Below are 24304 nucleotides of genomic sequence, written 5' to 3'. Positions count from 1 at the left end.
CAAAAGGGGATACAGAAAGTGACATGGGGTGGCTGATGAGGGAGACAGATGGATTGGGGACATGCATTTGGAGAGAGCCAGTAGCATTTGCAAGTCAATTGAATGTGGGGGTTGAGGAAGCAGAAGGTACCAGAAATGACTCCTAAATTTCTTGCTAGAACAACAGACGGATGAGAAAACAGGCAGAGAGAAGTTCAAAGATTTGTCCCAGGTCACACTGTTGACAAACAGCAAGTCAGGATTCTGTCTACCTGAGTCTACCTCTAGAAGACATTCCTTTTAATTTTTATTTTTTAAACTCAGGGAGTAAATCTAGATGCCTGAGCATGTTAGGCAACTATATATCCCTAATACATGTATGCATATATGTGTGTATGTGCCCATGTGTGTGTGCATGTGTTTGTTTGTTGAGACAGTATCTACCTATATAGCCCAGGCTGGCCTTGAACGTTCAATCTTCCTAAGTGCTGAGATTACAGGAATGTGCTACCACAGTTGGCTGGCTCAGAGGTCACACTCTTACCCAATCTTAATTTCCCATCCTGCTCTCTACCCAAAAGCACACTTCTGGGAGCAGGGACCACTAGAATTTAACTGTTTCTATTTTTAAGACAGAAATATAATGAAAGATATTCCGATTTATTGATTGATTGATTGATTGATTGATTGATTGTTGGTCGTGGGGCTTGAACTCTAGACCTGGGTACTGTCCCTGAGGCTGAGCTCTTCAGCTCAAGGCTAGCGCTCTACCACTTGAGCCACAGCGCCACTTCCGGCTTTTTTCTTTTTGCTTATGTGGTGTTGAGGAATCGAACCCAGGGCCTTGAGCATACAAGGCAAGTGTTCTACCACTGAGCCACCTTCCCGGCCCCAACTGTTTCTATTTTTAAGACAGAAATATAATGAAAGAGATTCTTATTTATTTATTGTTGGTCGTGGGGCTTGAACTCTAGGCCTGGGTACTATCCCTGAGGCTGAGCTCTTCAGCTCAAGGCAAGCTCTCTACCACTTGAGCCACAGTGCCACTTCCGGCCTTTTATGTTTCTGTGGTACTGAGGAATCAAATCCAGAGCCTCATGCATTCAAGGCAAGCACTGTACCACTGAGCCACCTTGACAGCCCTGAGATTCTTTTTTAAAATAATTAAAACAATACAATATTGACAAAAAGATTTTCCAAAGCAATCTGGCTTGTCAGCTCTGCTCTAGAGCAATCTTCCCTTTGAGGTGATCCCAGAAGAAAGCAAATACAGTCTGGTAGCTGGGAAGCTAGCCCCCCCCCCCCCCAGGACATACCATCAAAGTTATCTCACTGTAGGGCTATGGATGCACACTGCTGCTCATTTGGCCACAAGAGGCCACCTAGCAAACACCTCCACAGAGCAACACTTGGTCTTTACTTTCCCCTCAAAGATCCTTGTCATGCCATCACTGGCTCAGATGATGGTTCTTGCAACACTTTGTTTCCAGGAACTAATAAGATGATATTTGAATCCAAGCAATTAGTAAGCGGACCTAGCATAGGCCAGGCATTGGGGATAGAAGATGAATGAAGCAGGCAGCTCCCTGTCTGTGTGGTGTTTATAGTCTATCACCTTGCATGGGACTCAGCACTCCAGACAGAGAAGTCCCAGGGTGCCAAGCAGCATAGGGCTATACAGAACGCTCATGCCCATGACTTTTCAGACTACAAAAGACCAGAGGCACCCAGCCCTGGAAGCATAGAAGGGGTACTTTGGCTCTGATCAGAAAAAGGAATTAATTCAACTGGATAGAGTAACATCCATATACTCCATGAGCACAGGAGCTCAGTACCTGGTATGCAATAGTGTTAACCACACACTCAGTAACCGAAAGAAGCAGGTGGGAACACAGACCTAGGCCCTTGGTCCTGAAGCTACATCTTTACATTCCTCTAGCTCCTGCAGCCACCAATCAATTGCATTGTGGTTATTTACAGACAAGTTCATCCCACCAGCTGTAAGAATCCAAGCAGATTAGTTTGTTCATTAGACCCTGTAGTAATTACTTTGGGTACTTGGCACAAAGTAAATGGTCAATGGAGGCTTGGTGAATAGATGGGAAGAAGAGGAGAAGAGAGATAAAAGGGAGGGAGGAAGAAATAGGAAAGAAAGGCAAGCCAGGTGCTGGTGGCTCATGCCTATAATCCTAATTACTCAGGAGTCTGAGATCTTAGAATCACAGTTCGAATCCAGCCCGGGCAGGAAAATCTACGAAACCCTTATCTTCAATTAACCATCATAAAACTGGAAGTGGCATTGGGCTCAAAGTTGTAGAGCACTAGTCTTGAGCAAAAGAGTTCAGGCACAGTTCCTAAGTCCTGAGCTCAAGCCTCACAACCAGCAACAACAAAAAAGGGGAGGGGGGAAAAAGCTACAGTTACATTACAGTTATATTAAAGTTACAGTTACATTTAGTTCCATTACTCATATAGTAGACCCCAGGTGAGCTGTTCAGGTAAGGCATACTATGATAAAAATTATGTGTATGGTGGGAACTGGGGCACCTAGCTTTACATTATATGACCTGAGTTTGAATTCTGACTTTCAGCTTGCTTGTGATGCTGACAACTCGCTCACTTCTCTGAGCTTCAGTTTGTTGTGTATAAAATGGGGATCATGAGATTTTCCCTCTCCTCATCCCCACACAAGCATTATATAGGAGGACATATATAAAATGCTATCCTTGTCCTGTGCCTCCTTTTTTCCGTGTTCCAGCTTCAGCTCTCGGCTGGGTGAAAGGCGTATGCCAGCTCACTTCCCAGGCTCTGCTTCCCCATCTTAGGTGAGGAGGGAGAGACTCTAGCACAGACAACTGAACTGGTCTTGAGATCCAGCACCCAGTCAATCGATCACACTTTCTCTGATCCCAGGCAGCCTCAGGCAGCTGCAGATGACACATAGAGGGCTGATAGAGGACTGCCAGATCCCTTCAGGAGATTATGAGAGCATAAGCTAAAAGTTACCAGCCAGCAAGCAAGAGTTTAAGAGTTGCCAGTGCCATTAGCTCCTGAGAGGGAAGCGGGGCAGAAAGAGCAACAGGAAGTGATGGGAAGGAAAGGTTCAGAAGGAGGGCTATAGAGTCATGTGCCCAAGAACCAAATACTAGCATCCTTTCCCAGTTAAAATCTTTTCTTCCTTTACCTCCTCCTCCTCCTCTTGCTTCTTCTCCTTTTTCTTCTTTTATTTATTTATGTGTGTATGTGTGCGTACACACACACCAGTCCTCAAGCTTAAACTCAGGGCCTGGGCTCTATCCCTGAGCTTCTCTGGCTCAAGGTTAGCACTCAACCACTTGAGGCACACCACCACTTCCAGCTTTTTCTGAATAGTTTGGCCTCCTAAGCAGCTAAGATTACAGGCATGAGCCACCAGAGCCTGGTTTAAATCTTAATAGTTTTTCCAGCCGTACACCTCTATGTGGGGGCCAAAAGACCCATAGCTACTCCCAGACAATCAGAAGCCAAGAAGGTGGTAGCTCTTCTCATCTCAAACACTTGGAAAACAGAAGGAAGAAGAAAAGAAACCTGGATATCAGGCCTATAACACAATGCCCCCTTACCAGATCTATAGGCATCTTCAGCTCAGAAGCTACCCAAAGCTAGCACGTAGCAAGGTCCTGTGTGTACACCAGGTTTTGCAGCAGCTGGCTCAGCCTGCTAGAACTGATCCCAGCCAGCACTCACCATTTCCTTTAATAACTTCCAACAGGGAAATGACTGAAGGGGGAAAAAAAAATAGCTCCTGGCCAGCAGGCTCTGAAATCATTTCCCCCAGCTACAGGCAGAAGATGAAGCTGGGATGTTTAGACTTAACCTGTGGAACACAATGGGGCTGGAAACTATCATCATGCCTGAGATAAGAAGGGGGCCTGCCTTCTTGTGGGGAGTGGCCCTCTTCATCCTCATGCATCTAACTCCATGGCCAACAGGCTTTTTTCCCCCTTAAAACAACTCCAGCCAGGCGTTGGTAGCTCACACTTGTAATCCTAACTACTCAGAAAGCTGAGATCTGAGGATAAAGGTTTGAAGCCAGCCTGAGCAGAAAAGTCTGTTAAGATTCTTATCTTGGCTAGAAATGTGGCTTAGTGGTAGAGTGCTTGCCTAGCATGTATAAAAGCCTTAGGTCCCATTCCTTAGTACCACATACACAGAAAAAGCCAGAAGTAGCACTGTAGCTCAAGAGGTAGAAGTGTTAACTTCGAGCAAAAAAGCTCAGCGACAGTGCCCAGGCCCTGGGTTCAAGCCCCAGTACTGATAACAAAGGAAAAAGAAAGAACGAAAAGAAAAAAGATTCTTATTTCTAATTAACCAATAAAAAGCTAGAAGTGGAGGTGTGGCTCTAGTGGTAGAGTGCCAGCCTTTGAGTGAAGGAGCGCAAATAAAAGGAAAAAAAAACTCCAATGTTTCTCCCTCACACATATGTCAGGTAACCCCCAGAGAAACCCACCCCTGCACTCTATGCATGGAGCTCCCCTGAACCAAACCAGTTGACAGCTAGCCTCCTCCCTCACTCTTCTTTGCTGCTCCAGTGAGGAGCAGCGCTAGCTTTCTAAACTCCAGGTCTAAGTAGATCTACTTTCCTAGTCTAAGTGCTCTTCCCTTTCCACTCTTAGCCCTCAGGGATGCCATCCCTGGCATTAGTTTTCTCAGGGTGACCCACTGACCCCCACACCACAGGCTGGCTTCTGTCATAGCACCCAGTGCCATTTTTCAAGCTATGTCTCACCCCAGCCAGACGTTCCCAGGCCAAGCTGTATGTCTAGAGTCAAGCTCTGAGCATAGGGCACACTTCCCAAACAGATAATAGCTTGTATTGCTCAGCAATACAACTAATATCCTCATAATTTATAACTCATTACAACAAAATATGATGTGACCTTCAGGTTCTTGTCATTTCAGGTGTTACCACATTCAATGGGGCAGTGAAGAGCTCTAGCACTGTGCAATTCTATTGGGCAGCTGCTCCATGCATGAGAGCACTACTATATTCCAGATGTGGCTATGTGTAAGCTTCCAGCTATGAGGCCTATGACCCCAAGGTGACCATTGGTGCAGCCTAACAACCAAATAGCAGTAACCTTCTAAAACAAGACTCCTGAATGAAGGAGAAGGGTGCTAGTCAGAGGCAGTGTGGGAAGGACTCTTTGGAGCCCTGGCTCCTCCACCTACCTTCCTGCTCAGCTTTCCTTGAGGAGGCCATCTCCCCTGAAAAGCCAACTCTCTCTCCCAGGGCTCTACCTGAAGGTGACTCATGGGAACTGGACAAGGCTAGAAAGGTGGCTCGTTATGGGCCTCTTGAAGGATTTAGACCGAAAGCCAGAGCTAAGAGTAACATGTCACCACTTACTTAAAACCAAATGCTTGTTACACCTGCCATATTATGGTGAAATACACTCTCTTTCCATGTTTTTTTTTTTTACTTCATTCATTCATTCATTCATTCATTATATCACAGTGCTAGGGATTTAGATACAGGGCAGCCTTGAAGATAGCGCTCTACCACTTGAGCCACAGCATTACTTCTGGCTTTTTCTGAGTAGTTTATTGGAGATATAGAGTCTCATGGACTTTTCTGCCTGGACTGGCTTCCAGCCGCAATCCTCAGATCTCAGCCTCCTGTATAGCTAGGATTATAGGAGTAAGTCACCAGTGCCCAGCTCCAACTACATTTTAAAAACTTATTTATGGGGCTGGGAAGGTGGCTCACTAGTAGAGCGCTTGCCTTGCATGCCTGAGGCCCTGGGTTTGACTCCTCAGCACCACATAAGCAAAAAGAAAAAAAGCTGGCAGTGGCGCTGTGGCTCAAGTGGTAGAGTGCTAGCCTTGAGCTGAAGAGCTGAGGGACAGCGCCCAGGCCCAGAGTTCAGGCCCCATGACCAGACCCCCCCCCCAAAAAAAAGAAGTCAGAGCTGCCAGGCCTACCACATAGAACTGATTTTCCAATGGAAAATCAACAGAAAGTACACAAGTACACAAACAGTATACAAGTATACTAGACAATTCCATTAGTGTTAATGACAAAATACACCACAGTGCACTGCTAGAGACTAAAGGGTGGGTGATATTTTGAATCCATCAGCTGCAAAGACCATCTAGGGGAGTTGTGCAGGGAACCTCCAGGAGAAGGAGGTGTCCAGATGAGTCACAGAGCATTCCAGGGAGGAGAGGAGCGAGAACAAAAGTCAGAGGACATGAGAGCAGAAGAAAGGGAGCCAGGTGAAGTCAAGGAGAGGCCAGCAGAGGCTAAAGCTTCCGAGGCATCTCTTGAGTCATTCCAGGTGGGAAATGGGGTGAAGGGGTAAATGCTAAAACAGGGAGCCTACTGAGAGGCTGCTGCAGATGTAAGTGGCCCAGGGGTGGGAGTAGAAGAGGTAGGTAAGTCTACAACTTGTCCTGAGTGAGGTCAGAAGAGCAATCAGGGCCAGCTCCTGGTTTAGGGGCTTGAGCAATCAGATGGTGAAAATGCAACTCCATACTGGGATGGGCAGATGGGCCATCGGTGTACAAAAGGAAGCAAACAAAAGCCCTGCCCTGGACAGGTTAGTTTGTGAGCTGCCTCACAATTGCCAAGTGTAGCGGTCACAGGGTAGCCAGAGCTGTTGCTGTCTCACGGTGACCCTCCATTCCCACAGAGCTCTGTGCCCTAGCCAATACCCCAGTTCCCAACTTCCACCTGGCTTTTGGGTTGTACTGCCTCTGCCTCCCTGATTCCTAGATCCAAGCTAGCTGCTCATTGACCAGCCACCCAGTGTAGCTTAACCACACATAGTGTCTGACCCCTTATCTACTACATCACTGGGTTTGGCTAGGAGACCTCTGTAATGGCTGCCACTACAAAGCTCTCCAGAGGCCATAACAGCCCCTGCAGCTGGACTCCAAGATACTGTCTTCTGCCCTGGGAAAACCAGGCCCCCTTGCCAAAAGACAGCAATGAAGTTGAGTATCGTACATCCTTCAGATGTCTGGAGCGAAGTCCCTCGGGGAGCAAGGCCATCTGCCAAAGACATGATGTCTTAGGACAAGAAAGAAGGCACAAGTTTGGAGTTTAGCAGATCTGTCCCTTTCACAGAGCTGTTTTCAGGCCACAGTGTCCCCAAAGTAGATGTGGGTGTGGAGATAGCTGCATCTGTCCCTGAGATCCTCTGGAGAGAGGAGGCATGGTGGGACTCAACTAGGAGACTGGAGAAGCCATTCGATTCTTCAGTGCACAAGTCCTTGGCTTTCTATCTGTGACCATCACACATCAGTCCTCCTTCCTGTATAGCAGAAAATGTCAGGCAGGAAGGTGGGTGGGGAGATGGATGGAGATTGTAGCTCATTATCCTCATTGTGTGTGGGTATCTGTCCAACTGTTTAAGCTCAAGGAATTAAATGTCTCACACACAAGTTTCCTTCAACCTTCACTTCAGCCCACCCTTTCAGTCTAAGAGAGTCATTGACCTTGTACCATAGAAGGTCACTGGAGACTGAAACGGTCCCAAGGGCTTCTCAGTGCTGAACACTCCTGTGGCCTCATACTCGCTCCTCCCTCCACAATGAGAACCTTTGAAGTTGTTGTCACTTCCCATCCAGAATCCCTCCTAGGGAAAACATGTCTACAAATAGCTTCATGGATAATATTGACCAATATTATATCTAATAGCCAACAGCTGGAACTAACCCCTGCCTGGGCATAATAAATGATAAATGCAACATGAAATTGTGAAAAGACAGGAAAAACATACTGGTTATTCAAAATAGTTTCAACCAGTGTTGCCAAAAGGAATGTAACACAAGCCACACATTCACATTTTCATTTTTGAAGAGCCACACTTTTTCTTTTTCTTTTCTTTTTTTTTTTGCTGGTCCTGGGGCTTGAACTCAGGGCCTGGGCACTGTCCCCGAGCTTCTTTTGCTCAAGGCTAGCACTCTACCACTTGAGCCATAACATCACTTTTGGCTTTTTCTGTTTATGGTACTGAGGAATCGAACCCAGGGCTAAGCAAGCACTCTACCACTAAGCCACATTCCCAGCCCATGAGCCACACTTTTAAAAGAAGAAAAAATTATATATATATATATATATATATATATATATATATATATATATATGTATATATATGGAGTGGGGGAAGGGGATAGAGGGGGGGTAGAGTTTAAACTCAAAGCCTTGAACTTTCTAAATAAGCACAGCACTCTTGAGTCACAGCCCCTGTCTGAAAATTAATTTTTATAACATTTGGCCCAACATACTAAAAATCTGATATAACAAGTTATCCTGAGATTATGGTTCAGGCTTTTTTCTTTCTGTGTCAAGTCTTCAGGCCATAGTCCATCTCCTATTGTACTCTGAAATTATAGCACAGCTCCACCAGCCAGGCACTACATGCTCGTCATATAGTACATGAAGCGAGTGATCCCCTCATGGACAGCATAGACCTTGCCCACTAGAAATCTCATGAATGCTTCTGTGTTGGAGAAGGAAAAAGAAGGAAATATCAAGATCTCAATGATCAAAGATTTTCTCTGAAGCTGGGCACTGGTGGCCCACACCTGTAATCCTAGCTTACTCAGGAGACTGAGATCTGAGGATCAAGGTTCAAAGCCTGCCCAGGCAGGAAAGTCCAATGAACCACCAGAAAACTGGAACTGGTGCTATGGTTCAAGTGGTAGTGCGCTAGCCTTGAGCTGAAGCTTAAAGGGACAGTGCCCAGGCCCAGAGTTCAACCCCACAACTGACCAAAAAAAAAAAAAAGATTTTTCTCTGAGTGGCAGGAAGACTTACATGATTTTTTTTCTTTCTATTTTCCTAAGTGTTTACATCAAATGTCTGTTACTTCTTACATAGGGACAAGAACCAATCTTCTAGGTTTCAGAATATGTAGGGGATTTTATAGGTCCTGACTACATGAACCACACCTGCCATGTGCTGATTTATTTATATCCCCAACCTGGTCTCCTTGGTTACTAGGCTTGTTAATTGTTGGGTTGGTGTGGTTGAGTGGGATGGCCGGAAGAAGACAACATGCCAAAGCAGCCAGAAATTCTACTTAAACTCATTTCCAAATCCTAGCTGCGATTTTAAACAAATTACTTAATCATTCTGTAGCTTGAATTTCCTCGAGCATAATGACAGTCACTTCCTTAGAGGACTCAGTGAAATGAGAATTATGTTTTTAGTGTTTAGCACAGAGACTGCCTCACAGCCAAAGCTTCCAGGAAAGGTAGCTGTTGTCATGACGAGGAGAGCAAATAAATGACCCATGTCCTCAGACTATGCAGTTTATAAAACAATAGCACCAACCACATTCACCCTGTCCTCCCACCCCATCACCATGTTCCCTTCCCAACAGAGCATTCCACCAGAGGCTTAGCCATGTGAAGCTAGCTCTGAGGTATGTGTGTGTATGGGGGGGGAAGGGTCCTCATCCGGCCCCTCCCTCTCTGGTCTTCAGCTTGAGTCTATTGCATACCTGCACCACCTCGGGCCTCACATTGAAGGTGTATAGCCAGTCGCTGAATCGTGGGTAGCTGTTGAGCTCCGCAGTCCTGTCACTGGGGGCCACACTCAGTTTGCACTGCCGCTGCTTACAGATGTACCGCACCAGCTTTGCCTGCAAGAAATCCAATAGAGAAGAGGCCAAAGTGACTGGTGGCTCAAGCATGTGGCAGCCTGAACACATTCCAGGACCCCCTTGCCACCATTCCCACAGCAGTAAGGTCACAAATGGAAAGGGCAGGGCTAGGAAAAGGATGGATCGGAAGTGGTCCATGGGAGCTTGGGATGCCAGGAGGATTCCCTAAACCTCCTAGATCAGATAGCCTAGCTTAAAATCCACAAAGCTAGCCCGGGCACCAGTGGCTCACTCCTACAATCCTAGTTACTCAGGAGGCTGAGATCTGAGGATCACAGTTCAAAGCCAGCCCATGCAGGAAAGTCCATGAGACTTATCTCCAATAAACCACTAGAAACTGGAAGTGGCACTGTGGTTCAAACGGTAGAGTGCTCACCTTGAGCTGAAGAGCGCAGGGACAGCGCCCAAGCCCAGAGTTCAAGCCCCACAATCAACCAAAAAAAAAAAAAAATCCACCAAGTTATTCTGGTTCTATGGCCTTGGACAAGTTACTTAACCCTCACCCAACTACCAAGAAAGCATCAGTTCCCCCACTCCCCCACTTACAAAATGAGGATAATAATAGAAATTCTCACTCCTTCTTGGAGAGGTTAAAAAGAGACAAGCTCTTAGCTCAGCAGCAGCACACAGTGAGCACCTGACATAGTGGACATGACTGCTGGGTAGGGGCAGTACTAGTAGGAGCCCTGGACTCCCATTTTCAAGTGGGCTTTGAGAGGTGCACATCCTGACATATAAGCAAATTCCAGGCATGTGAGTCTTTCCAAGGGAAGCCTGTCCAGACTTTCAGAAGACTCAAGATTATGTTGGAACAAAGACAGCTTGACCTAGGTAAAGCTCAGACAAAGCTTTAGGTTCTGACCAGGATTGAAGAACATGTAGGTAGGGGACAAGACATCCAAGGAGGACACAGCTAGGAACAGGTTAAAAAGAGGGGAGATCATTCTAAGCAGCGGCTGCTGAGCAGACTCCTTCAGCAATGTAAGCCGTACCCAAGACAGCTGGGAGCCCAGCCGACTGCTCAGCTAAGATGCAGGGCCCCAGAGGCAGCCCTGAGCACACCTGAGATGGCAACAAGACTTCAGTGGCATCCAGCATGGTAACTTCCAGTGTAACTATAAGGCAAGCAACAACCTCAGAGTCTGGGAACCCAGCACTTGGAGACCCTCAGGCCCAGCTGCCCCTCTTTGTGCCTGGTTAACTCATTTCTTTCCCTTCTATCTATAAAGATCTCAAATACAGTTCTTCGCAGGGAACTATATATTAACAATGTCATAGACTTAAATAATTAATAGTAATAGCAATTTGTGTGTGTGTGTGTGTGTGTGTGTGTGCATACATGCGTGCGTGTGTGCACCTGCCAGTACTAAGGCTTAAACTTAGGGCCTAGGCACTCTCCTTGAACTGTTTTTTTTTTTGTTGTTGTTGTTGCTGCTATTGTTTTTCTCAAGGCTCATGCTTTACCACTTGAGCCACAGCTCCATGTTAGGCTTTTTGATAGTTAATTGGAGATAAAAGTCTCACGGACTTTCCTGCCCAGGCTGGCTTCAAAACTCAGTCCTCAGATCTCAGTCTCCTGAGTAACTAGGATTATAGGAATAACCACTGGTGCCTAGCTATAGCAAATGATTTTAAATTGCAAATATTTAGAAAGGCCCCCAACTTCCAATTAGGACAGAAGCTTATAACCATTAGTTAATGGCCCCTTTGGTGGTTTGAGGAGGCCCACTCTCTTTCAAAGAACAATACTTTTAAATTTAAAAAATAGGGGCTTGGAAGGTGGCTCAGTGGTAGGGTGCTTGCCTTGCATGCATGAGGCCCTGGGTTCGATTCCTCAGCACCACATAAGCAAAAAGAAAAAAGCCGGAAGTGGCGCTGTGGCTCAAGTGGTAGAGTGCTGGCCTTGAGCTGAAGAGCTGAGGGACAGTTCCCAGACCCAGAGTTCAGGCCCTACGACTGGCCCAAAAAAAAAAAAAATTATGATTATAAAGAAAATCAGTTTCAATATGCCTGCCTTATAAAGACTTATTCCACATGGTTTTGACAAAATGAAGTCCAAAGATAACTTTAAAAAACTTTAAATCAAAAGAAATTTCCAAATCAAATTTTTTATTTCTCTCGTGTACATTACGAAGTTCACTCTGTCTGTTCTGTGTTCATGTCAAGTGTGTTTCAAACGTCTGATTCCCTGCATGTTTCTCTGGCTTTAATTTTATGAAAATGTGCCTTCCAAAAAGAGCAAATGCTACTCCAAAAGCAAGGCAAAAATGAGGGTGCTTTGAAGAGATGGAAGTGAAAATTTTAGGTTTGTTGAAAAGCTAAAGTTTTCAGGTGGCATTATGGGGAAAATGAATTAAGCATCTGTAGTATAGCTGTGAACTCTGCACGTCCAGAGCACTCAGTTTTTCCTCCACCAGTGGTCTCCTTGGAACCACGTACCTGCAAATTCCAACTGTCTACTGTATATTAAATATACTCATCAAAAATTTCCTTAAATATGATAGGGCAATAGGCTTATTGTGTTAAATCTCTACTGGAGTGTTAAATGACATTAGCATCAAGTCTAATCACTGTAGTTTTGAAGTTATAGCAGGCATAAACAGCTTGTTCAGATAGCTCCACAATTGTCCTGTGGTATGAAAATTACCTGCTGGGGTTCCCACCAGCCCCCAAGTCACAGGTGTTTGCCAACTGTACCTTATTACCTCTACTAGGCTGAATAACATATAATATTTATCTCATTAATTAAAATTTAACAAAAACATAGTGTATTCTCTTTTTTTTTTAACTTTTTTTTTGTTTTTTGTTTTTATTTTGGTCCGGTGGTGGGGCCTGAACTCTGGGCCTGGGCACTGTCCCTCAGCTCTTCAGCTCAAGGCTAGCGCTCTATCACTTGAGCCACAGCGCCACTTCCAGCCTTTTCTGTTTATGTGGTGCTGAGGAATCGAACCCAGGGCCTCAGGCATGCAAAGCAAGCGCTCTACCACTGAGCCACCTTCCCAGCCCTTAAACATTTTTTATTGTAAAGATACTATACAGAGGGTTACAGTTACATGAGTGAGGTAATGAGTACACTTCCTCTTGAACATTGTTACCCCCTCCATTGTTTTCCCCCTACCATCCCTTCCCTCCCTACCTTCCCCGAGGTGTATTCTCTTTTTAAAATCACTTCATTCCATCTACAGACCCCAGGGAGAGAACCTGTGTGGTAAGGTAAAGGGGAATGTAGATGGGAAATGAGACCTATAATGACAACGAAGTTCCACACCACTAACTGAAATTGCCCTCAAAAAGTAGTTTGGAAGTAAAGTTCAGTAGTGCATACCTATCATTCCAGCAGGCTGAGGCAGGAGGATATATAGTTGGAGGCCAGCCTGGGCTACATAGTAAGACTCTCAAAAAAAAAAAAAAAAAAAAAAAAGGTAGTTGGATCTTATCAGTACTCAGCCCACTAGGAGTCACTGGCCATCTCTCTGAAGATCCCAAGCTGCAAATTCTGCTATGGCAGGTTGCCAAGAGGGTTTGTTAGCACATGGGAACACTGAGTCAGAATCAAAACGATTCCAGTCAGTTGAAGTTTTGAAGTTCAGTGCCAGTACCAGCTCACAGACAAACCCAGGGCATTTCTGCCCAAAAATCTCTCTGCAGAGGCTCACAACTTCTTATGTGTAAGAAGTTAATTTGCTGTCCACCTGGGAACACCTTGAGGGCATGAAGGTCACCTTCATCCAGTACACGAGGTAGGGCACTCTGGTCTTTCCTTCAGTCTTCAATCCACATCCCTCCCTGAGACAAATTCTAAAATCTGGGCCTCAGCCTCCGTTCCCAGTCTCATCTCCATTCCTATCCCTTCTCTGCCCCATCCAGTCCCCGAGGCACCCACCCACCCAACAGCTATTCCTCAATTACTGGCCTAGTTTTCTACACTGCTGGCCTCAGCTTAAATTGTCCTTTCTGCCCAGTGGGCCATCTCTTCATCAAGGCTTCCCCTGCCCCCAAGTGAGGATTTCTGCTTTCTTCTTGTGACTCTAACAGCCTGGACCACAGCAGCCTTACTATACAAGCTAACACCTTCAAAGCAGTCTCTCACAGGAATGGGTCAGAACACATACTTCTGAGATGAGCAGATCCAAATCTGCCAGTTACCCGGCTGTTTGTCTTTCAGGAAGTGAATTTATTTTTTGGGGTTTCAGTTCACTCATCTGCAAAACAAGAGTGACCAGATCATACTGAAGATATGGAAACCCCCAAATGACAAGCTAGCAGAGCCAGCCAGTGTCCACCCCACTCATTTCTGTCCCCACCTGGCCAAGGAGGAAGGAAGCAGCCAGTCCTCCCCTTCATTCCAAACCACTCCCAAGTCACAATTTCACAGGGCTGACCTAAGGCAGGCCTATGAATCAAATAGCTGTGCAAACTCAAAACTGTATCAACCAAAGAGGCTGGCCTGGCACTAAGAGAAACAGCAATAACATCTATCACCAGCACGGGGCAGAACTCTAGGAGCAATTCCACATCCATTCCACACTGGGCTTTGGCCATGGCTGGTTATTCTAACCTCGGGTAGAGCTAGCAATTCAGCCTCTCTAACCTGCCTGGCTCTTTTCAGCCCCTACCTTGTGCCAGGCAGGATCTTCCTAGGGAACCCAGCTGAGGTTGGCTTAGACACCTCTTCCTACAGGAACTTCCCTGAAATGATCACATATCTCATTTCTCCTGTCTGCTTACTTGCTTGCTTGCTTCCTCCCCCACCCCCTCTCTCTTTCTTTCTTTCTTCTTTTTTGTCATGGGGCTTGAACTCTGGGCCTGGGTGCTGTCCCTGAGCTCTTCAGCACAAGGCTAGTGCTCTACCACTTTGAGCTACAGTGCCACTACCGCTGCTTTCTTCTTTAAGGTTGTGGACTCTGGGAGGCTAGAGACTAGGTCTGCATTCCTGATCATCACTAGAACCTCAGCAGTCTGCACAATGCACTGGTTTGCTGTTTGTTATTTTAAAACTTTGGTAAAATGAATGGAAAAGAGAACATTGATACATTTTGGAGCCTAGTCAGACACATGTGCTTATCAAAATGGCTTGGGAACCAAATCACTAATTGGACAAGTGACAAGTCAGGAGTTTGAGCATCTCAAAAACTGACCTATGCCTGTAATCCTAGCTACTGGGGAAACTGAGATCTGGGGATCACAGTTTGAAGCCAGCTTGGGAAGGCAAGTCCATGAGACTCTATTTCCAATTATCTACCGTCCCCCTGCAAAAAAAAGAGAAAAAAGCCAGAAGCAGAACTGTGGCTCAAGTGGTAGAGCACTAGCCTTGCGGGGGGGGGGGGGGGGAGAGGAAGAGCTTAGGGACAGTATCCAGGACCTAAGTTCAAGCCTCAATGCACGGGCACATACAAACAAACACACACATACACATACACACACACGGGCACATGTGCGCGCACACACACACACACACACACACACACACACACACACACACAGACACACACACACACAGAGAGAAATGGAAGAGGTGTGGCTGAAGTAGTAGAAACACCAGCTTTGAGTGGATAAGGCCAAGTAAGAGCATGAGAGCCTGAGTTGAAACCCTGAGACCAGCGCATGTGTGCGTGTGCACGCGCACTCATGCACGCACACACCCACACACATATACTGCCCCCCCCCAACAAAACCAGGAACAAATTCCCCAGTAAAGATGTAGGGATTGCTTGTTATCACTATTGTTTATTCTTTTTTTCTTTTTCTTTTTTCAGTCCTCAGAAATTAAACCACAGCCACATTCTACCACTGAGCTATATCCCTAGCCTACCCTTTCTTGAAGACTGTTGGGAGATCTCTGCTAAGAAGCCCCAAGCAGACCCCAGGACAGGCAGGATGCACAGAATCTGAAGTGACTGACCACTGCACCTAGAAAATGAGTGAGAGGAGTAGGATGACTGGGGCGCGATGACTGCTCTCTACAGATCTGGGCTCTGCTTAGGGGCATGAAACACTGCAGTACTCAGCCCCCTGCACCCCCATCACAGCAAAATGGAGCCGCTCTCACTTTTCAGAAAGTTGTAGCAATCTCAGAAGCACCAAAGGGCCACTTTCCCAGAGAAACCGCAGCAGGGCCTGCCAGCTCAGCCCGGGGGCCTGACAGGGGCCCTTTCGTTGGCAGCATCATTTTCTCTTCACCACAAAAACCACAAGATATAAATTTTTCCAGAATAGAAAAGCACCTGAGGTTCCAGTGGTGAAGTTCCAGCAGCAGCAGGGGGCGTCATTAAGATGCTGACAGAGGCTGGGCAGGAACTGAGGTCTCCACCAACTCACTTGTTCTTTCCCTTCAGCTTGTCCCCTGTCCTGCCCTACACCCAGCCTGGTTTCCAGACAACAGAAGAGTTTCAAGCCGGCCTACAGACGTCTGGGTACAGCCTGATACTCGGTACACAGCACACGCTCACTAAGACTCTTGGGCTGCAAGACCAGCTGACATTAAAAGGTCGAAGATGGAGAAACTGCTTAGCTCAGCTTTGTCCTCACCACCTAGAACAATAGTGCCATTTCAGAGGTCAGGGCCATGTGAGCCGCTACAGACAAAAGTTCTTAGAAAAAGCCAGAAAAGTATGGGGGCCTATGTCACTATTGTTGGTTACCTGGGCTACACAGCTCCACCAGAAAGAACTCTCACTCTCAACACTGCAGGACAGCTTCAAAGCCCCTGGATGCATACGCCCTATGTGGGCGATCACAGCAAAGAAACTTCAAGTGTCAGATTTAGTTTCTTTGGTGGGGAGGGGGTGGGAACAGAAGGGGAATTGAGATAGGATCTCACTATGTAGATCGATTAATTGAGTCTCAATGTCAGGATCCTCCTGCTTCAGCCCCCCAAGTTCTGGGATTACCAAATCCAGCTGCATCTGTTTTCCTACCTGTAAAATAAGATTGATCCACCTGAAAGGCTAGTATAAAGATTTACATGAGAAAAGTATCGATGAAAATGTTCAGCAAAATGCCTACTCTGTGGTGGTTGTGGTAGGTGGTACTCATATCAATCTGTCTTCAAGTCTTCTTTTATTACCTCCTGGGCAGGAGGGACTAGGTGGGTGGAATTATACCCATCTCTTGATATGAGGCTAAAGAAGACTTTGAACTCTGACACTGTCCTTGAAGGCTGATACTGAAACTTGCGCATCAGACATATTTGTTCTAAACGTGGGAGGGCTAAGACCTGGCTCACCCTGGTTCACTTGGCAAACCCTGAACCTTTACATTCCTTGGGGCTCTCACCTTCACTCTCAGCAACAGGCAACATGACTGGAGTGGAATGGCATAAACTCTGGGAACATTCTTGCCTTGATGAGCACCTGCACCCATCCCTAGCAATCTGCCACCCCAGTTGCTCCAGGCATGATCTGGACAGGAACTTCCCAAACAGAAGCTGTCAGGAATTGCTCTGGTGAAGGTGAGGCTTGTGAAGTATCCCTGAGGAGTATGGGCCCAGCAGAGCAGATGATCTGCAAGGCTGACACTGGAATCACTAGCCACTGAGAGGGAGAAACTCCTGCTGGGAAAGGAAACAGCTCCAGGAACTCCGGGATCCCAGCAACACGGAGGCCCATACATCTGATTTGCTCATAGACCCCAGATACACAGAATGTTATGTCTCAGAAACTCTTTTTCCTTGTCACCCTAACTTTTTAGCCCACATTTGCCTCCCCTCAGTTGGTTGTGTAGATCTTAGAGTTTAGCCCCCAGGAGGGCCTGGTAGATGTGACAAGTGACCCAGGATCACAGTGATCTAGGGGGCTAGGCTCACCCAAGCTAGGGGCCCGTGACTTGGAGAACTATGCTTCTGAGGCTAGGCATATATGGAGGCTTCTGGACCCCTCAGCAAGAGCACAGCCCTGTGGAGGCTGCCCTACTTCCCAAGGAGAATAGCAATGCAGGGCCAGGTGCTGGTGACTCACACCTGTATTCTTAGCTACTCAGGAGGCTGAAATCTGCTGATTGCAGTTCAAAGCCAGCCTGGGCAGAAAAGTCCACATGAGACTCTTATCTCCAATTAAACATTCAAAAACCGGAAGTGGAGCTGTTGCTCAAAGTGGTAGAGTGCTAGTATTCCCAAGGACTATCACAGGATGGCTGATTGGGAATAGACACTATCATAAGATAGCTGGGTAGCACAGTGGTAATGATGGGCAAATATACTACCCACAAGCACAGGGTGCCCATGCTTCTCGTTTACCACCAGCACCTGGTCTGTCTAGTTAGGCCACTTGTGAACTATCCTAACCATGGCCCCCGCCCCTGTCCAAGGCACTGGGTTGGTAACCAGGTAGACCTAAGGTCTGCCATGTGGGTAGAAGGACAGAAAACTAGTTTACCTCCTCTTAGCTTCCCACTTACAAATGGAGAGCATCATATACATTCTACAGCAATACTGCACTCTACAGATCCCAGCTTTTGTCCTCCATACTTTGTGGATGTCCAGGATCCCATGAGTGTCACTCCTGCTCACCACAGGAACACATCAGCAAGGAGAAGCACAAAGATCTTTACTCTGTATTATCTGAATCATACCTCCCTAGGTAACCTAGGCTTTCTCACACCTTGCAGAAAATACCTTTTCGTAGACAGCTGACTTAGCAAGCAAAGTCAGCTCTACCCTAAAGCTGCAGGGTCTAGGCTGTAGAGATCCTTTCTGTAGGGGAATTCACAAGTTCATGATCTGGGCCAGACAAGTGGCCAGACACTGTGAATCTCATCTTCACTCAGACAGTGGCCATCTTAGACACAATCATCTCCATGATACCAGTCATCATGTCTCAAAAGAAGAACAGGCGGTTTCATCCCTGGTGACAGATGCTGGGGTACAAATGGACAGATGGATCCCAGGCACAGGCTGAGATCAACTCTGGATTCTCAGGTTGAGAGGCAGTTCCCTTTTAGGAAGATCATCAACTTAGAAGTATTAACCACCTCCTCCAAAGACATAGTAGTTTCTCAATGACAACTCCAGGAGGCAGCAAATGGAATAGATCTTTGGTAGCACATAACCCGGTTTTCACACAACCCCAGTCCTTTCCCCTACTAGATACAGTCATGTATACACAGAAGCTTTGCAGACCCTTACAGACTCTTAACAGGCAGAACTGTGTACTCAGTATTGAGTAGAGAAAAGCAGAGCTATGTTGAAATTTGGGTTGGCTCCCCCACTGGCTAAAAGACCCTCTAAGCAGCAGTATGTGCAATTCTGAGTCCATCCTAGCACAATGACAAGCTTCTGCTTGTCACTTACTCACATGTACAACCACAGGTGTTAAACTGATGCTATGTGTAGCAGTACTTTATTATTCCCTTCTTACTAATAAAAACACCAAGGCACCAAAGCTTTACAACATTTAATTACAAGGGTAAGAGGATTCGGTCCAATATCCTGTGCTTGTGCACCACACCAACTCCCAAAACAACTCCTGCTACCAACTTCCCTCAGCTCTTCTCATTTGTCCTGGCCAATATAAGCAGGATGTCATGAGGTAAGGGCTGCTTCTATTGCAACACAAATCTAGCAATGCTCTGTCTTTCCAAGCAACTAATCCTGTGAATAAATGCCAGGCTTCCTACTTGCATTGCTGGCGATCAAACCCAGGGCCTTGTGCGAGCTGCATCCCAGTCTAGGCTTCCAACTGGACCACTACCTCTGGTCCTGATTTGCAATTACCCACGCTTGGGTTACACCCAACTCCTGTCCCCCTCCTAATCAGCACATTAAAACTAGCCACCTCTTTCAAGGTGTCAGTATGCTTTGTATGTTAGGTGAAGCACCTGGATGACCATCCTACTCTTCTATTCCTGGTCTTGACTACATCTTTTAGCTGGCAGATATGGGTTCTGGACTAACTCCTAGCTCACCAGAAGCCCTGTCTCCTTCCTCCGAAGTAGACAGTGTGTGCACTGTCTGAGCTTTTTCACTCAAGGCTAGTGATCTACCACTCAAGCCACAGATCCACTTCTGGCTTTTTGATGGCTAACTGGAGATAAGAGTCTCAAACTTTTTAACCAGGCTGGCTTCAAACTTCAACTCTCAGGGGCTGGGAAGTTGGCTCAGTGGTAGAGCGCTTGCCTTGCATGCCTGAGGCCCTGGGTTCGATTCCTCAGCACCACATAAGCAAAAAGAAAAAAGCTGGAAGTGGCGCTGTGGCTCAAGTGGTAGAGCACTAGCCTTGAGCTGAAGAGCTGAGGGACAGTGCTCAGGCCCCACAACCGGACCAAAAAAAAAAAAAAAAAAAAAAACTTCAACTGTCAGAACTCAGCCTCCTGCATAGTTAGGATTATAGGCATGAGCCCCTGGCAGCTGGCTTAGAACCACATCTTAAGTAGATGCCCACAGCAATCTTTACTAGTGCCAAATCTCTTTATCTCCTAAACCTCTGGATTTCATCCAGTCTTCCTTCCCTTCATGGGCCCTGAAACTGCCACCCCTTCCCCACCCGGGACTGCCCTGCCTGGGCCTCAGGATGTTCCCTCACATCCTCCCCAACCAAAGCTGGAGTGTGCTTCCAGGAACTTCCTGCCAACCCGGTCAGCTAAGCAGCCTGGTGTGGCTGCCATAGCCCATGTTACAAAATGACTTCTGGGAATGTGAGGAGTGCTCCGGAAGCTCCACGCACAGGCGCAGGCTGACCACAGCGCTTGATCCAAACTCAGCCCTGCGCTCAGAGCACTGCCAAGCACCCAAGGGTCCCCAGAACAGCTGACATGAACAGACAAGGCACAGACTAAGAGAGCACGGAGGACAGAGGGGCAAGGAAAGGAGAAAGGAGAGGTGACCTGATCTCCAGGAGGGGTATTTCACAACAGCTGTCCCTTGCCCAGCTCATCCTCATGGGTTCTTCTGAGGATGCTGCCAGACATGTGCATTTGTGCAGAGACAACCTCCCTGCCGAGCCTCCCACCAGCCATCCTGCCTTGACGTCAAACTTGGAGTCGGGGAACTTCAAATACAAACAAACAAGTCTGCCCCAGACCGCAAGTAGAGACATTCCCAAGGAGGCCAGAGGTGAGAGCAGCCACAGCTGGGAATAGGGCTTCCCGCCCTGCCTTCCACTCCAGGGCCAAACTCCAGGACCTGGAGACAGGCTGCAGATGGGAAGGTCAGCCCCATGCTAAGAAAACCCTGTGTCCTTTTCTGGCCTTGTGGATGGGCAGGAGTACCCACCAAGGCTGGCACGATGGTAGGAAGAGCCAGGAGACCATGTTCAGAAGAACTGACAAATCAGCTAGTTTCTCAGTGAGTTGGACTACTCATTTAATAACAGTCCACAGTCTGAGACTAAGCACAGTAAGTAGTCAGGGAAAGGAGACTGGTGGTTGAGATGTACATTAGCTACTCCAGAAGCTTGAGAAACTCAGAATGTGAGCAGAGTAGGACAGACAGACTCCAACTTTTCTCAGCAACACCAGCAGTCTCATCTCACATGCATGGAGGTCAGGAGCCTCTAAAGGATTCACCTATAATCCCAGCACTCAGGAAGCTGAGGCAGGAGGATCACAAGTTCGAGGCCAGCCTAGGCTACATAGTAAGAACCTATCCAAAATAGAGATGTTTGCCTGACAGCATCTACCTGAGAAGTCAAGGGAACACCAAATAAGCTGTACTATATGAAAAGCAACCTGTCTCTTGAGAAGTAAATGACTTCTAATGTTGGCTTCAATACTGCAACCCCCAGCCACATGCTCTTCTGTCATCAGTCCTTGGACAAACTGAACTAAATCATGAGAACGCAAGATGTCCACCTCCTCCCTAACTCCCCTGCACAAAGGACCAGGGAAGAAGCATATCTACCTACCACACAGTCACTCCACAAAGAATCATCCTCCTAGTACCAGGCCTTGTGTGAGCCATAACAACCTGCTCCAACTAACTTAAGGCGACAGATGTGTCCACAGATGTGCCTGGTTGAGAGGAGAGGAAAGAACCAGACAGCAGGTCTCTCTGCCTTTAAAAAAAACCTTAACACAGTGGCCTCTGTGCTCAGGCCTTCTGCAGGAAAACAGAGAGGAAGGACTGACTCAGGTGTCAGGGGCCACAGGTGTGGCCCAATCTATCACTGAAACCTGTGCCCCCCACTTCAAACACTCCATGTGCCTGTCTGAAGTTCACCTGGCCCACAGAACACAGCCATGGAGCAAGCCAGTTTGCTCCTTGATCTCAGTTACAACAAGGAAACCTGAAGAATTGTAACTTTGAACACTGGAAAGGACCTAGATATGAACAAGCAGGCAGAGGACTAGCAAAAGAAAAAAAAAGGCCACACTGAATGGCCAAGATGAACTGCTACCAGTGGGTCCAACCTACCTACCCTTAAGACTTGTTTTCTTGAGGCTGGAGGTGCAGTTCCAGTGGTAGTGTCTGTCTAGCAAGTGGGAGGTTCTGAGTTCAAACCCCAGTACCACCAGGACAATTTACACCACAAGGAGTGTGCCACCTGGGCTCCATGGCAGAGATCTGTGTATACTATAGGATCTCTGGAGACTGGCTCTATCCTGTGGGGTGAAGTGAGAAAGCATCAGAGAGGAAATGATGTTTATAAAGAGTCAAGCAGGTTGGGGTGGGATATAGGATATCACATACAGAGAAAAAGGGGGGGGAGATACTAGGTTTGAGGCACAGCATGGGCAAAGACTAGAGCCATAAAAGAACTTAAAAAAAAAAAAAAAAAAGGAATAGCACGCTGCTAGAGAGTAAAGAGGACTGGGGAGGAAGAATAAGTCAGTTTGGAGCCAGTACCAGCTCACATAGGAAAGTTCTGGAATATTCTAGAGCATCCTGAAAGGCCAGATATCTACATTCAATCTTGCAGGCATGAAGAGGGAAGCACAGGAGGAAATGTGATCAGATCTCAATTTTTGAACAATTATTCTGGAAACCATGTACAGGGCAGATTGAAGTGGGTGTGGAGAAATCAGGAACAAGAAAATCAATTAAGAAGGCCTCTCAATTCAGCAAATTATTAGAACAAAAAGTAATTTAGTTAGTGGTAGTGTAGGTGGAAAGGAAGGAGCAGATTCAAAAGATATTTTATTAGCATTTTTACTATAAAGACAAGACTTCCTTCTTGCTCATTGGGGAATTTCTGGCATCCCAGCAGCCTGGAATGCAGGAAGCTGAAGTGCTGAGTTTCTTCGGCAAACCAGACAACTACACAGAGTCCAGTATGCTGTCTCATTTACTGGAACTTGGGCCAACCTAGCAGCACACATTCTACAGGCAGCAAACAGTCCAGATGATGATGCCCTAGTTATCAACAGCAAAAGTTGCTGTCCCAACAGTACCACTTCCAACTCTTCCCCACAGTCCCACAGAATGGATCAGAAAGAGACCAGAGACAGGCTGCATCTGCCAAAAGCAGTCAGTCCTCATCTTGGCCTCTCCAGTCAGCCTACCATGCTGGTCTGTCTTCCGCTCTCCATTCTTAGAGGAAAGGAAAGGAAGGTTTCTCCATCTTAATTGAAAAAGTCATGGGAGCCGGCACTGGTGGCCCACATACATACAGAAAACCCAGCTACACAGAAAACCCAGCTACTCAGGAGGCTGAGATCTAAGGACTGCAAGTCAAAGCCAGACAAGAAAATTCATAAGATTCTTATCTCCAATTAAAAAGCTAGACATAGTGAAAAGAAAAGGGACAGCACCCAGGCCCTAAGTGCGTCACACACACACACACACACACACACACACACACACACACGCACGCACGCACGCACGCACACACACACACACACACACAGATGGAAAAGATCATCCTCAAAATCTGGCTGAGCAGACACTGTTGCATGCCAACAGATGGCATAATATAGACACCCTGTAAATAGTTATTCTCTATCTCTGCAGCCTTCACTATGGGAAAGACTATCCCATACCTTTGATAGGAGACCAGGTGACTAGGGATGACTTCAAATTGCAAGTATCTGAATGTATGGTCTTGATTACTGATCTCCACAAGCTCCCTGCTATAGAAAAAGATGTTCCACAAGGGCAGATCAGCCCCAATCCCGCTTAAAATCTACTATGTACTCTGAGGCCCAAGCATTACCAGATACCAGCCAACAACCAAAGTGACCTATTAGTGACACAAGCCATGAAGCACACCATGTGTAACCATGTTTATGGATATGTGGCCACATCCTTCACACTGAGTCACAACATTTGAGGGGACATGGAGAGCTTTGGGAAGATGGCACCTCATTATCACAAATGTATGAGGACTAACATCCCCATGAAATGAGAAACCAAGGCTCAGAGACGGAGTGACATGGCCTAGGCCACACACTTCATTGTGGCAACAGCTTTAACAGTGCCATCTCCAACTCTTACCTGCAGCTCTAAAGCAGTCACATAGCAACACACACTCCTTCCAAAGGAAAGCAGAATTCTAACATCATAGATGAAAACACTCCTAAGGAAAGAAGGTTGTGGGGGTTTCCTGACAAAGACAGCTTGTCTCTTCTGAAGAGTTTGTAAAGGCCATTTGACTAGCTAGTTCATGATGAAATCATCTCCATAATAAAATCTTCCACTATAAAATCTTGGATACTTTTTCCCATGGATGCACTTTATCTGAGCAGTAGAAAGCAAGATATGGTAATATGGGACTTAGATGGCATGAAAAAGAAAGAGA

At 46.6% G+C, this 24304-nt stretch overlaps 1 protein-coding gene across 1 annotated transcript in view; it reads right to left on the bottom strand.

The window, feature by feature from the left end:
- The window catches only part of Ksr1 (kinase suppressor of ras 1), a 155990-nt gene that overhangs the window by 53240 nt on the left and 78446 nt on the right, over positions 1–24304 (bottom strand). The window contains exon 2 of the mRNA XM_070026890.1: positions 9474–9614. Coding sequence (XP_069882991.1) covers positions 9474–9614 — 141 coding nt within the window. The remainder of the gene's footprint in view (positions 1–9473; positions 9615–24304) is intronic.

This window comes from Dipodomys merriami, unplaced genomic scaffold (assembly GCF_024711535.1).
Source record: "Dipodomys merriami isolate MVZ:Mamm:240054 unplaced genomic scaffold, mDipMer1.0.p SCAF_19, whole genome shotgun sequence".
Classification (NCBI taxonomy): domain Eukaryota; kingdom Metazoa; phylum Chordata; class Mammalia; order Rodentia; family Heteromyidae; genus Dipodomys; species Dipodomys merriami.
Note: the sequence above shows the minus strand (reverse complement) of the source record. Positions and strands in the feature narration are given on the sequence as shown.